The following is a 16,232-nucleotide window of genomic DNA, read 5'->3' as shown; positions in this document are numbered from 1 at the left end:
TTTTACGGTATACTTTCTATACGATACATCCACTCATTTCCCCCATAGGTTTGTCTTGAACATAGACTTTTTCGAAGTCTTACTGGAGCAGAGGTTCGGCGCGGCGTCGCCTCGGATTTGTACAAACCGTGATGACGTTGCCAGGCGATCGATCGACACTCCTTAGATCTCATGCGTCATGGTATTTATATGTTTCTCGTCCGAAAACGAAGCGTTTGTCATTGTATTCTGCGCGTTTTTGAATGATTCAACATAATGCATATCATGGCAGTGGCAATAGCTATCCGCATCTTTGTATACGGGTAAACGATGCAGAAATCCAACGAGTAGTTTTTCTGCCACGGGATCTATTATCGGAGTTTTCCTCGGCTCAGTCAGTCATAGTGTACATCACTCTTGCAGGGAGTCTTGATTGCAGAGTCGTATTTGCCTTGATATAAATGAAGCACCGTTTTGTCCAAACGCCGTCCTAGAAATGCCGCATTTCAGGAAAGAACGGGAAAAAATCAAAACAGTTCTGAAAGAACAGCAAATTCGCCTACTAGATGTCCAAATTTATCGAGTGTGGTTATTTCAATGGACGACGTTGGACATTTACCACAATGCTCAACGGCCGAGTCGTCTACCAAATTTTGTAGAGCTTTTGTCTTACAAACAATCCTTTCCTTATTCGACCTTAGTTTAGCGAGGCAGGGCTGTGTCTCCATTATAAAACGTAGTTTTCCACAGTTCTTGGATGGTAGTTGTAGTTTCCTTTTCAAAATTTCGTTGTCTCATGAACTCGGCGCTGTCGCGGATGGGAGGGTACCGACGACTATTCCCCCGGCTTCGATTACAAGTTTTATGGTGACCGAAATGAAATGTGGTGTCGATTTGTTGTCTTATGATTATTTCAAAAAGCTTCTGAAAAATACTTATTTTAGAAATCAAACCTGTTAATATTTAATCACCTAAAATAAAATCAGAATAAAGTGATCGCATGATCTCTCGGAGTATTCATTTCAATGTTCATCCCTCCTTATAAAATGGTGAGTTCTAGTATTTCGCTACTTTGAACGATCCCGCCAAAATCGAGTGCACTTGCACTTCTACACTCTCCACGCAGTCGCGATACTAGTTCATTACAAACGCGTGGTAGTCAGAGTCAGACTGCTAATCACACTATGTCAACTGGCTTTATGAAGATAGCGGTCACTGATGAGCACTAGAGGTAGCTTCGGGAATTTTCTTTGCCAGGAATGAATTGGAGCTAGCTGTGATGGGGATCGAGCATGGACATTCGAGTGCAACTTATGGGACTGATTGGTACCGTGACCTCAGCTGCCGCTGGCGCGACGTTTGTCAACTCGACGTCTGATCAGCATAAATGACCCAGCAGTGACGACCGAATATGCCGAAGGCGATAGCAGGCGTCAAAAAAAATCCCGGTTTTGTCAGCACATTGGAGGCTACTTGTTTTTTGAATTTGACTTTGTTCGCTTTGTGTTACATAGGCATGCACGGCTTTAGATCGGGAAAGAAAACGTATATCACTTTTGGAAACAACTAAGCGTAAGCGATAGTTACGCATATCGCATTGCGATGATTGCGCTTTCAACAGTACGTTGACTCGAGGGTAAAACTTGAAATTTGAAAAGAAGACAGAAGATATACAGACAGTGTAGACAAAGTGAGAGATTATGCCAGAATTTGTGCTGGTACTTGTCCGTGGTCTCAACCCGAACATACCAGACGTACTTTATGTCGGGCATAAATGACAGTATAGGCCTTCCTGTCTGTAAAATGTACGGCTCAGGTAGGCCAACATAAATGAAAACGGTCCTTTTCAGGACCAACAAATTTCCAAAAAGAGAACTACCTAATCAAATGTGTTTGCATGTATTTATTATACACAGTGTGTGTGCGTTTGTATCTTTCGGTACGCTCCGAGTATTTGGTGTTTTTGCCCGCGTTGAACAATCAACGCTACGTACGTAAAAAGTAAACAACGTATCCTGACTCATTTGCAATTTGCATATCATGTCAATCATGCAGATTCAAACTGAACATAGAACGTTATACCGGCGATATTACCGGCAAATATTTTATCCTTTTCCTGGTTCCAGACGTCATTTCAAATTTAATTTCGTCAGAAACCAAGCATATTGTGCTCCAAATACTTATACACATATCCCTCAATTTCCAAGAAAAAAATTAATCGGTAGATTTCTAAATTAACGGTTTTTATTGACGACGTCCAGAGCGTACCGAGTACGTTTGAATATCCCACCATTATGACCACTCTCGTAGGTTCTCGCGCTTTTATACGGGAGTTGGGGCATTAACGCTTAAAGTTACCGAAGCGACAGAGAGTTCTGCAAAAAAATAAGCAATAACCCGCGCCGCTGGCAGGTATATGCACATGATTTTGGTACAATGCGCAATTTTTTCTGGGAATTTTCCTGAAGTGCATAGTGTAGGTGAACAACGGGCCTTCTAAAAATATATTGATTGAAGAATTGAGCACTTCATCACATGGGTCAAGTAAGCTTTTATCCGTTTGAATATGTGAGGGGTATTTGAGAAGTGTCGATTACACGTTGGATGTTCGTCCGATTTTGACTATGATGCTTTATCACTCCGTATAATTTTACCCACAGTACGCGTGTTCGCTGAGGGAGACTTTGGCATTATCTTTGCACTAATCTGCAAAGATTATTATTACATCATTAGCATTATATGAGCAGTGATCAAACACAAAATGACACTCAGATACAGACTGACTGACAGACAGACAGAAATATACAAAAACTAAGAAGGGGTCTTATACACGGATGTATAGCATTTTTGAAAATCCTCCAAAAGTGGGGGAGGGTCTTATACTCGAGCGGGGTCTTATAATCGGAGGAATACGGTATATATATATATATATATATATATATATATATATATATATATATATATATATATATATATATATATATATAAATATACATGGACACGTCCTTGTTGCCCTTTGTTGACCATTTTCAAGTTTTCATTTTAACCTCAAATTTCACCTCAAATTTCATCTCACATCAATCATCGTTGGTATAAAGAGCAACACAAATCGTTTTTTGTTTGAAAAACCTGACGCCGATGATACAGGAACGTGCAAACCATAATAATGCCAGCATCTGCCGCATGACCATGTCAGTATGAGCAGAGATTAGGATTAACAATAGACACAATAACCTTGAACAAATGTGTCATTTGTGCACCAAATCCAAGGCCCTGGTCTTTAATTTTTGTGATTTATGGCTAGTAACACATTTATTTAGTTCGCATGTAGTTTTTTTTTCATCTTGTGTGACCTTCTGTTAAACCCTTTGTATGACGTTACAATAAGCGCCAGTCTGAGTTAAAAAATCATTATTACCGGTGAATTTTGTGAAGTAATCCCACCCGATTATTACTGATAATGTATTCCATACTCCAGCATTGTGGTCAGCTTGGCTTGTCCATCAAATATTTATACTCTGGCAAACATTCATGAAATGACCAAATTTTAACATCAATTATATCTAAATTCACCCTCGGATTTCGATTCGTCGAAAAACATCATCACAAACAACTCAGCCCAGAATATGAATATCGGCTGAGTTCGTTGTCGCCGGCGCCTGTGAGAGATCACCTGGACACTAGTACCTTGGGCTACAATGTTCAGTCATGGAAAGCGATGTAATGAAGTCAGCATCATGAAAAATAAGGGCTGACAGTCGATTGCAAAGTGACCAAATCCTACATAAGAAATGCAATTTTTTATAACAGACAGTCTTGATCTACATGTACGTCGAGGTGACACAATGGGCATTGGACAAATCGGAACTAGGTGTCTTCTCAACAGACATAAGATAAAAATAAGTCTACTTGTTGACGCATAACTGTGCCAAGAGGCATATGTACTGTATTAGCTGCAAAATGGGAAAGTGACATGTCGTACACGTCAATAAACCGAATTCCAAGCCCGTGAAATATTTTTCTCGACATGTTATTCATATCGAATAAAATCCAGTCACTGCTGTGGATATACGACATGCTATAAATGTGTTCTCTCGGGTGGGAGCTCTTCAGAACGATGGTGATATCCGGGCATCGAACTTTCAGACGAAGAAGTGCTTGCCGGACGCGCAGAAGTCTTTCCACGTACGACGCTGTCGTCCACGATGCAAAGTGATAAGTCAGGCTGAGAACGACGATAGAGTTGCATTGTTTCTCTGAGATTTCGTCGATAATATCGCTTTCGAATTTTTGGGACCAGAAGTCCACTTCCACACTTCCGATCAATATTGCGTGAAATATAAACGTAGCACTGATGTTATGTGACGGAATCTCCAGGTTTCGATGTAATTCATTTCCTTTTACGGGCTGACCAAGGATTTTCCTGAAAACGTCGTGCCACTGTCGCAATGTCGAATCGCCGAGAAAGTAAACCGACTTCCCGCTAAGACACGTACGTATTTCATCTGGTGACCAATGACGTGCTTTGCATACACGTGATGTCCACGTGGTATCGTTCTCCCAGAAACCGTCTGAAGATGATGCCACCGGAAGATCCGCTCCACACGACGGAAGAACGTCTTCTGCGATATGGCTTGAGTTGTACCCTGTTAGCACGATCAAACGATATTCTGCATGAGTACTATATATTGAAGTTTACTCAACTTAAAAACTCTAAAAATTACTGTAGGACGTCTCTCCTATTTACAACATCATTCAACATGCTTACATTGGATTCAATCCTTAATAATTGTTAACCACGAACATTAAGAGATGATTTCATATAAAATTTATAGTTTACTTGACTATATATCACTACCATTAAAAAACTGGTAGAACTACGGTTTCGTTCAATGATTGTAGTCGTAGAACCTGCCTTCCGGTGACAGCAAGCAAACAACTTGGAAACATTCCCCAAACTTATCACGTTTAGACTTTTAAAAGTTGGATGATGTTAGACCTATAACAACCGGCCCCAACATTTAATTGCAATCTGCAATTTCCATGTTTTTAATCTTTGACCTTTTCAAGGTTTTGCGTAAGTTTACAATTGACATTCAAGGGCATTATATTTGAACATGTTATGCTGTTTCCATTAAATTAAATGCATTTATATTCTGCTAGCTTGTCATGGTGTAAAGGATGGCGTGCGCGTTTAAGTGAATCAGGTCTTAGATTAAAGCTGTCGTCGTAGATGTTGGAGGAAGCTAGACGAGATTTAACTTGAATTCTTGTCCTGCATCGATTTTCATCATCGACGGGCTAAAACCTTGTCGGAAAACTCTCTTGTTTTAGATGTAGTACAAGAGAAGTACGTAACCATCTCTATTTGTAACAATCAACCCTATTTGTAACAAAACCTACTTTTCAAAAACAGCTTTGCCGCATTTGTTGAAATCTTAATGAAATATACATATTTGTATGTTTCGGGGCAATTTTCTTTTTTTTTTCCTTGTCGAAACTCATTTTTTCTGACACTGTTTTTGTAACAAATTGGGTTGATTGTTACAAATAGGGGTGACATACTCACCCCTATTTGTAACAATCAACCCTATTTGTAACAAAACCTAATTTTCAAAAACGCTTGGCCGTACTTGTTGAAATCTTGATGAAATATGCATATTTGTATGTTTGGGAACGATTTTGTTTTTTTCCTTGTCCAAACTCACTTTTTTTCCTGAAACTGCTCGTCAGATTAAATGTCGTTGTGCAATTCCTAGGGATAAGAGACCTACTCGTAAGATATAATCAAATCGTGCAGATACATGCCAAAGTTTGTTTCGGGGCAATTTTTCACCAATTTCGGTCAAAAATGTCAAAAAATCTTGTTTTCTGACAGAAATCATACTAACTCTATGTTGGGTTAACTTTTTTACAAATAGGGTTGATTGTTAAAAATAGGGTTTCACAACTTTAGGTAAAAAATGTCAATTTTGACATTTTTGACCGGAATTGGTGAAAATTGCCCTGAAACAAACTTTTGGCATGTATCTACACAACTTGATTATCTTTTACGAGAAGACGCCTATTATCCCAAGGAACATACACAACGAAATTTAATCTAACGAGCATTTTCAGAAAAAATGAGTTTGGACAAGAAAAAAAAAGAAAATCGTTCCTAAAAATACAATATGCATATTTCATCAAGATTAAAACAAATACGGCCAAATGTTTTTTTGAGAAGTTCTAAAAAATACAAATATGCATATTTCATCAAGATTTCAACAAATACGGCAAAATGTTTTTTGAGAATTAGGTTTTGTTACAAATAGGGTTGATTGTTACAAATAGGGTTGACATGTCACCCTATTTGTAACAATTAACCCTATTTGTAACAAAAGTTAACCCCATATAGGGTTAGTATGATTTCTGTCAGAAAACAAGATTTTTTGACATTTTTGACCGAAATTGGTGAAAATTGCCCCGAAACAAACTTTTGGCATGTATCTGCACGACTTGATTATATCTTACGAGTAGGCCTCTTATCCCCAGGAACTGCACAACAAAATTTAATCTGACGAGCAGTTTCAGAAAAAAATGAGTTTGGACAAGGAAAAAAAAAGAAAATCGTTCCCCAAAAATACAAATATGCATATTTCATCAACATTTCAACAAGTACGGCCAAGTTTTTTTGAAAATTAGGTTTTGTTACAAATAGGGTTGATTGTTACAAATAGGGTTGACATGTCACCCCTATTTGTAACAATCAACCCAATTTTTAACAAAAGCAGTTTCAGAAAAATAAGTTTCGACAAGGAAAAAAGAGAAAATTGCCCCAAAACATACAAATATGCTTATTTCATTAAGATTTCAACAAATACGGCAAAGTTTTTTTTTGAAAATTAGGTTTTGTTACAAATAGGGTTGATTGTTACAAATAGGGGTAATACCATCATGCATATACCCTATAGACAGATATCTTATGATGCTTTCGATATTTTATGGTGAAATGTTGAAGTGTCATTGAAGTGTTGGAAATACCACTTACCTTTTATTGTGATCTGTAATGGATCACGGGACAGAGACTGGACAAGATATTCGCTATTGGTAAGAAATTGACAAAGAAAAGTGACACTTAATAGTATTTCGTATGAGTTCGAAAATTTATTTTGTCCATTGAGTTATCATAGGGATTGGGGCCATTTTGATTTTCAAATATCAGTAATTAAAAAGTTTGGTAATTGTTTCTCTTACTTTTCACGGTGCCCAATGATTTTTATTGTCGATTTGGCACGAAAATTTCATTGAGGAAAGTTTGAATACAATTTTATGTGAGACACTTTCTAGTTGTTCCTTTCCTCAAATAAGTTAGAATGAATGCAACAATATCAGATCCACGGTTACCGAGAGCGTACACTATATATGACGTGTGTATTTAAATGTCAACATTATACACATGATTGAACTATGTCATCGGTATAGCTTGACCCAAATAAACCTTCTTTAATTTCACGAGATAAGTAAGTAAATTTTAGCCACAGTCTCACCTCTGAAAAAACACTTCTTTCTCTGGAGGCATGTAAGCTTTGGCATATGAATCCAAGGTTTCTGCTTGAGATCGTGTAATTGCCAATTGCTGGCAGGTAAGAAATTTCGGTTTTTCACAAAGGAACACGGTGTTACCGAGAGCGTTCTCATCGGAGTATTCGCACTTGTTCTTCCAGAAATTACCCTCCGATACATAACACTTGCTTTCTTCGGTGTAGGTACCGTTTCCGAAACGGCCAAGCCAGTCGATTCTGCGTTCGATGTTTCTAAAGACTTTTCGAATCCACAGTACTGCTTCACGGGGATGTACCAATTGCACGCTTATACTTGCTGATCCTGACCACCCCGCGTAGAAGTAGACGCTGTAAGTACCGTTGCCGTGATCTGTCACCTTTCCCGCGGTCGACTTTCTTAGCTGTAGGTCTGACATCACCGCGAAGAAGAAATCGCCACCCATGGCCCGCTTTCGTCCATGTTGATCATAAGTCTGAATTACCACGTGGATGTTTTCCCCTTGGCGAATAGTTTGGTGTTCGGCAGATTCGCTTCCAGACAAAGAAAATCTACGACAAGACATGAGATTAAATTAACGATGTCAAGATGTACTATAGTTTTAACATATTAAGACAAACTAAATAGTTTTTAAAGTGAGTCCCCTTTTCTATTTCTTTATTTTTCAAGCCAGTTTTTACTTTTAGTATTGTTTGTACAGTATTTTCATGAATCTTGTTAGACCCAAAAGAAGATTATGGCCATATCAGCAAGTACATGTAGGTGTCTCTGTACATGGGTTATCCTTTACTATGAATACATAAATAAGAAGACGTACGAGTTCTCAAATAGCCATTGTGACTGTTTTTTTTCATAGAGTCGTTCGAACATATTTGAAAATACGGAACATGTGTGGAGAAATATTTAAATGCGGAGAAATATTCGGTGTTGTGTGTGTTGCTTACAATGTAAAACCAAATTTCGAGTCCCATCGCCACCTCTACAACATTTACTGAATGCAGTCGGCATATAAACGATAGATAGATCGACATTAAATTAACGATGTCAAGACAAACTATAGTTTAGTTTAACATATTAAGACCAACTATATAGGTTTTGAAGTGAGACCCCTTTTTATTTGTTTATTTTTCAAGCCTGTTTTAGTTTTAGTGTGATTTGCACAGTATTTTCATGAATCTTGTTAGACCCAAAAGAAGACTACGGCCTTATTAGCAAGTTCACGTAGATGTCTCTGTACGAGGGTTATCCTTTACTGTGAATACATGAATAAGAAGACGAACGAGTTTCCGAAAATTTATTGTGACTGTTTTTGTCAGAGAGTCATTGGAACACATTTGAAAATAAACATGCGCGGAGAAATATTCGTTGTTATGTTATGTACAATGTAAAACCAAATTTCGAGTCCCATTGCCATCTCTACAACGGTTACTGAAGGTAGTCGGCATATAAACGATAGAAAAATAATTCGTGGCGGAAAATTCAACGCCCGCAATCAGTTACGTAACCATTCCTTTGACATTGTTCTTAGTTGATCGTTTTTCGTTGCCTAAAAGTTGCAAATCAAGAAATTCAAAACTACCATTATTGTTTTAAGCTTTAATTGTTACGAACACATCACTTTTTCATCAGATAAATCAACTGCTTCATATTGATCACTCTGAAAGGTTAACAGTCCCGTTATAGCCATAAAACAACTGCAGTCTACATTTTTGACCGATTCTATGTACTTACGCTCGTGCAACTATATCATACAATGGTCATTCATAGATCATCCATTTTCATCGCAGGAAAAATAAACAACGAATTAGAGGTGCTATTGAAGGGGTTTATACACTTTGTAATGACTATCAAAACAGTGAAGAGCTCGTAAAAATAAACTTCTTGTCATACTTGGAAGTTTTCGGTGATGTTATTCCCAGAGACCCTTGCATTGACGTAAATGGCTGCTGATTTCGATTTTCCCCACTCTGCGCATGTGTGGAGTTGTCGAGTGGCTTGATGCAGAATTCTCTCACTAATTGCTCAACAGCTGGCCGGCAAATCCTTCCCGACCATAAGTCCATATTCGGAAAGTGCTGGACGGTGAAAACGGATGAATTGGTCACCAGAGTGAAGGCTGTTTGACGATGCGGTGGTGTGTTGTAAACTTTCTGCAATAAATACAAAAGATACGAAAAATAACCCTTCCATTGCACAGACACGGTGAATCAGAGAATATATATATACGGTAATGGCTATCGATAAGCTGTAGATGGTAATCGACAGCAGGGTAAAGTATTTAAAAACCGTGGCTTGAATTTTTTTATGCTCTGCTTTGTTTTTTGCACAATTAGCCTTGAAAATGATGTGGTGAATCTGAACAATTATCTGATTTTGTGATATGGATGAAATAATGGACTGCGTGAAAATTGGAAGGAAATGAAATCTGAAACGACCAGTTCGCCGGCGTAAGCGTTGGGCTTTATTTACACAACTGTAACTTGGAGTTAATTCTGAGGATAATCTAGTGTCCTTGCTTTATACAGTCTAGCTATTAACTGTAAAAGGAAGTGTACCAGTTAAAGGCGCATGTTCCCTATACAGGGATCAATGGCGGTATTCCTGTGTAAGAGGACGCTGAAGAGATAAATAACACACAGGCTAACGCTCCCGTAAATGCTGCTTTTTCACCTTTATCGATCGCAAACGGTCACATCTACTTACAATTTATCATCGAAAGTATCTTTGCAATTAAGTGATGATTTTACAATCAAACGTTGACAAAACTTGTGGATTTTTTAGAATTTTCGTGCGTCGGAGGCGAAAATCTAGGCCAGAAATGACTCGGTGTCAATCAAACACCCCTGTAAACCTGACGCGCCAATTTTAGTCGTGTGTTCATCTAATCCTGTCGTGTTGTCACTGCACATAGCAATCAACACGTAAATTGCATTATCCGGCAACTGTGCAAATATATGACAAATAAAAAGATGATTATACAACTGCTTTTGCACCTTGCCATCGCCTAAAAACATCAACAACTAGATCTCTGTAAGGCAAATAAAAAAACTGACCCTATGCATACAAATTTCACGGTTCTGGTGTTCAACCATTTGCCTGGACATACCTTCATTGTCAACACGATCACAAACATTCTTGTACAGATTCAAGAAATTGTACAAACAGTCAAAGTCCCTCCAAATACGTGCACGCGAGGGACTCTGATTCGGTCAAATTTCCTCCGTGCTTAGGGACTAAGATACTAAGGTATTAGGGTATTCTCTTTTAGAAAATATCAGTGGCCCTGAAAGCGCCGTTTTGTATGTAGTCCTGAGAAAGACTGTTTTCGCCTATACACATCGATATTCGACGTACGGTATCCCAGGCAAGTTTGTCTCACGGTTACTCAGGTGAGAGAAGTCACGCATACATGCATATCTTCACGTCTTGTGACATTCGAAATCTCTCAGATTTTCCTCTATTTATGTCTAATAATGAAAGATGTGTTCATACAAATTCAATGTAGATCGAGAATCATTTGTGTTGAATTCAAATATGGTTTCTTTGTTACTATGAATTTCATAAATAATGTGATTTTGCATCCGAAGTCCGATACCATTGTGTTTTCCTGTCATTTAGTTGCTGTCGTCACGGCGTTTTCAGCTTCCTGTCCGGAGAGAGACACTTGTCAATAAATTAATAATGTCGTGCATGGCGTTAATTCGTCTTTTACGTGGAAGGGTTGGGTGGAAGAGGGGGCTAATATTAAAAAAAAAACGTTTATAAGGGTTCAAATTTTACAATCAATGGTTTGTAGGGAGGGTCAAATTTTACGAAGGTTTGTAGTATGGCAAAACAATTATGGCAATTGACCAACAAGTATATAAAAACAGAATATGAACATGGCTTTATTCTGTCTGAACAGTTGAAAACAAGAAGAAAAGAGCACTGTTGACAAAACAAATATGAAAGAAGACCAATTGGACAAGTGCTTTTTTAATCAGTTATTCTGACAAGTAGCTTTGACTGACTGTCAAGTTCAAAAGGGTGAACTGCATTTTTCGTACTACTCAGTTCTGATGCTATTTATCTTCAAGTCGGGGGACAATGGCGTGCCAGTGAATTTGTATCATTATAAAATGAGATATTGGGACCACGTAGATGCTCACATTTTTGTCTCAGGGAATATGAGAAAAGTATGAACATTTTTTCCAATTTGAAACTAGCAACTAGCAATATATATGCATTTACAGTTTGATAACTGATATAAATCTACTTTGAAGTTGGTAAGATAGGATGGTTACAAGTACAAGAAATTTGAATTTGGAATTTCACCGACAATTTTGACACAATATACATGTAAGCCTGTGAGAAACAATCAAAAGTTTTTTTCCAATATAAAACTGGCGACATCTGTTTATTTATAGACGTTTGTTAATTGATGAAAATATACTTGATAAAATAGTATGGTTACAAGTGCATATGGGTACAAGAAGTTTGATTTTGGAATCACACTAAAACTTTAAAGCAGTATACATTGTAATCTATGAGGAAACTATGTACAATATTCTGTGTATTTATAGACACGTGATAATTGATATTAATGTACTTGATTAGACTAAGGTGGTCATACGTGCATGTATGTGCAAGAAATTTGATTTTGGAATTTTTACCGAAATGTTTAATTATTCACTATGCATTGTAGTCTATGAGGAAACTATGAATATTTTTCCTAATACAAAACTAGCTAAATCTGTGCATTTATAAATGTTTGACAATTGATATTAATGTACTTGATGAGAATATAGTCTTTGAAAGAGCAGATGAGAACAACAAATGTGGTATTGGAATTTCTTAATGATTATTAATATTTCTAAAGGTCAAAAAGTACTCTCTAAAAGGTCACACTTCAGATGAGAAATTATACTTCAATTAATATTTTGTTGATACGGACTGTGACACGTAGGGAGTGGGTCACTGTTTTTTGCATGAAAAGGTTGCAAAGGGATAGTCAATTAAATCAGATAAAAAATTTGGTCATTCCACCTTCTTCCCTAAGGACAAGAGCTGAGCGTTGGGACCAAGTCAATGTTACTTGCATCCTAGCTTATTGAGTGTTCCACCTTAACAGAACTCGACTCAGACATGTCACTCTAAGAATATTCGAGTTTGTGTCCACTGCATATTGTAGTATGACCCTACAGTCCACCTTAAATTAAAACTCCGTTTCCGACCTCGTTTAGAGCAGCGTTTATATTTCAGGGCTAACATTAGTAACAAAAACTATTGCGCCAGGTTAGAGCCCATCGTTAGACTAAACTAAATATAAATAACAACAGAAAATAGTTGGTATCGAAAACGATTACCTGGCAAAAGATAAAGAGTAGCAGCTGGTGAAAACTGAAATCAATCGATTCGGACACGAACTCGAACAATTACGAAATCGACTTGTTTTGGCTTACGAGTACGAAAAGCAGGAAATCTGTGACCGCGCTGACAACTGAATGCTTTATTCTAACCGCGACGGTCGAGTTTTGTACACGTAATGAAATACGTGAACTTTAGTCAAACATTTGAATGTCGCGCTGTGTTGAAACGAGCATTCATCGTTCTTTCGTGACGACTGTCGGTTGAAACGCTATAATAACCAACACGCTGTTTCTCAGCGAGATTGAGTTCATTCACACGAAAAAGCGGTTGCAGTTTCAAAAAAGCGCGTTCTTGGTTGTTTGGAATTTATGCTATTATTTTTCTAATTATGTTTCTTTAAATGTCTTGCCTAAGTGTAAAAGTAAGTCCAATTATTTGGAATTATTTGGAAACTATACTGATCTGAATTTGTGCTTTGAGTTATAGCATACCTTTCAATCGATATTTACTTTGACTCATCGCATGAGCAGTCCGCCAATAAATATAGGTTGAAACAAACTACATTTACGTCTGCTCTTTGTAGCTTCAGTGCAGATCGAAAAAACAAAGGTAAAATCAACATTGTGTTTACATTGTAAATCATGGCATCATTCCAATAGTGAATTTAGCAAAATTGTTCTTGCGTGAGTTACCCGCAGATAATTTACAATACATTACTTCTCCTAATCGGACTGAGGAGAGACCGGCGCGATTTTCCCGCTATATTATTTCGCACTTGTCGCATGTTTCTAAAATCTACTTAGAGGAATGTTGTTCGACCAACTTTGCGAGACAAAAAGACATCGCAACCATTTTCAAAAAAGATAGAAACTTGTGGTGACGTACAGGTACGAAGTCTTCATTGCTTACTGTAAACCATACCGTTCCAAGCGAAAACCATTTTTGATGCCGGACTTTACAGGGCATCGGAAACTTGTGTTCTAAGCTGGACTGTAACTCTGACAGTTTCAACTCTTCTCTTATTCCGGGTCATATGCTTGATATTTCGCTTTATTTGTGGACCCTACCTTCGCTGGCGACGACTGTCTTCGGTAGCCACGACATCCTTCCTGTTGGCAACTCGGCAGAAGACCGACGCATGGGCTCTCCTCCGGATAGAATTAACGTTAACTACTTACGCTCGATACTCGGAATAATAAAAAAGACTGCATGTGAACTGGCCTACATTTTTGTTAAAATCTAACACATTCAGGAGTATGATACCGTTTCAAACTTTTCGTCCACTCAAAGACCACATTACGCGGATTCAAAATTTACCGTTTTTAATTTAATGGGTATACCCAATTAACTGGGCGATTTCGATCATTTTTTGTTCAATTAGGACAAGGCGTTGCTAACAATCGACCATTTATTGTACTTGCCCGAGTTACTGATAGTATTACCATGCTGATTATATATTTCATTGTCAGCTTTTGAAGGATTGAGGACGGTGGACCTCTGATTTGCCCATCACTCTACTGCAAAAGGACACGGTAATCCATTCTTTTTGCAAATTTGCCACCGCTAAAGTGACCAGATACTCACACTGTATATCAATACCAGTAGTCCGAATGCTGCTGTGGATCCCACGCTGAGAAGACATAGATAACATCTCCGGCTTATGAACTTTTGGTGTTTCTCCATTTTCCTGGAGATTCCTTCCTGTCGGAAAATTAGCTCTTATCTCATACTAGCGTTGCGTTAGTTCTTTATAAAATTAAAACAGCTGACGCGGATATCGGATTATGCACAGAGACTGAATATATTTGTTATTGTATGCACATATTCATTGACAGTCATTGATGTAGATTTTATACACGCCCTTATATTGATTATTATTTCTTATTCCGGAAAAGCCATTTTCGCCATTTATAACTCGCCCGATTTTTTACAAAAACGGATAAAAATAGCACCGGAAGTTGCATTTTAGGGCTTCATCTGCTCCATGTAATTTGAATCATGGGAAAATAGCGCCGAGCTTGGCGCTTTCATCACGTGATACGATAGGGACCATCTTCCGATGGGTATGGCATTGTCCACTCACGGTCCCACGTTCACGCCTGTCTGTCTGTGCGTGTTTGCATATCAATTGTACGTACCACGTATCAGTTGAATAAACATTGCATGTGATGCTCGGTACATGTTTGCCTATGTGATTACTCGACGGTGACGTCGACATTTTGTAAGGTCGAAAAAATTCGTCATTCAGCAATTCTATGTTGTACGTTACAAATAACAACAAGCGACCTAGCGGCCGATATAGCTCCGCTGTGTTTATGTAGAGAATAACTATTTTTGACACATGTTGATGAAGAAGGTGGAAATCTTTGATAGCTCAATGCAGTGGCCAGAAAAAAAATGGCTAAAATAGCTGCAAAAATACACAATTGAAGATTTCATCATACTTTGAATGTATCACATAGGATCATTCCTAAGAACATGTCAACCAAAGCTATCTGATGAGTAATTTTTGAGAATAAATTTTTGACCAAAAATGGCAACAATTGCCCCAAAAATAAAAATTGCAGATTTCATCATAATTTCAAAAGATCAAATTTAGTTCATCTATAGAAACCTGTATACCAAATTTCAAAGCTGTTAGACAAGTACTTTTTGAGAAACGCATTTTTGACCAAAAATGGGAAAATTGCCCCAAAAATTCAAAATTGCAGATTTCATCATTATTTCAATAAATATCATTTAGTTCACCAGTACTTTTTAAAAACACATGTTTTGACCAAAAATGGCAAAAATTGCCCCAAAATTACAAAATTGCAGATTTCATCATAATTTCAATAACTATCATTTAGTTCATCTGTAGAGACCTGTACACCAAATTCAAAGCTATCAGATGAGTAGTTTTGGAAATACACATTTTTTGACCAAAAATGGCAAACGTTGCCCAAAAATTCAAAATTACAGATTTCATCAGAAATTCAATACATATTACTTAGTTCATCGATAGAAACCTGTATACCAAATTTCAAAACTATCAGACCAGTACTTGTTGAGAAACACATTTTTTGACCAAAAGTGGTAAAAATTGCCACAAAATTACAAAATTGTAGATTTCATCATAATTTCAATAAATATCATTAAGTTAATCTGTAGGAACCTGTATACCAAATTTCAAAGCTATCAGATGAGTAGTTTTGGAAATACACATTTTTTGACCAAAAATGGCAAAAATTGCCCCAAAAATACAAAATTACAGATTTCATCAGAAATTCAACCATACATGTTACTAAGTTCATTGATAGAAACCTGTATACCAAATTTCAAAACTATCAGACCAGTACTTTTTGAGAAATACATGTTTTGACCAA

At 37.4% G+C, this 16,232-nt stretch overlaps 1 protein-coding gene across 1 annotated transcript; it reads right to left on the bottom strand.

Moving 5' to 3' along the window:
• Nucleotides 1–3,233: 3,233 nt before the first annotated feature.
• On the bottom strand, nt 3,234–14,596 carry LOC139133311 (NXPE family member 4-like). The gene is made up of 5 exons (XM_070699846.1): nt 14,452–14,596; nt 9,409–9,668; nt 7,506–8,069; nt 7,007–7,059; nt 3,234–4,625 (listed from the first exon to the last, which is right to left on the bottom strand). The coding sequence occupies exons 1-5, from the start codon at nt 14,548–14,550 to the stop codon at nt 3,859–3,861; spliced, it is 1,743 nt and encodes a 580-aa protein (XP_070555947.1). The 5' UTR covers nt 14,551–14,596; the 3' UTR covers nt 3,234–3,858.
• Nucleotides 14,597–16,232: the final 1,636 nt, after the last annotated feature.

This window comes from Ptychodera flava, chromosome 5 (assembly GCF_041260155.1).
Source record: "Ptychodera flava strain L36383 chromosome 5, AS_Pfla_20210202, whole genome shotgun sequence".
Taxonomy (NCBI): Eukaryota; Metazoa; Hemichordata; class Enteropneusta; family Ptychoderidae; genus Ptychodera; species Ptychodera flava.
The sequence above is the reverse complement of the archived record's forward strand: the minus strand, read 5'-3'. Positions and strand labels throughout refer to the sequence as shown.

What these genes read in the sequence shown, in the direction of transcription:
- LOC139133311 (XM_070699846.1), bottom strand. Translation starts at nt 14,550, where the DNA reads ATGGAGAAACACCAAAAGTTCATAAGCCGGAGATGTTATCTATGTCTT. An exon ending in TACTGGTATTGATATACAGT is followed by an intron (nt 9,669 to 14,451) that starts GTGAGTATCTGG and finishes TATTTATTGCAG; the next exon opens with AAAGTTTACAACACACCACC. An exon ending in ATTACAGATCACAATAAAAG is followed by an intron (nt 4,626 to 7,006) that starts GTAAGTGGTATT and finishes TCGTGCTAACAG; the next exon opens with GGTACAACTCAAGCCATATC.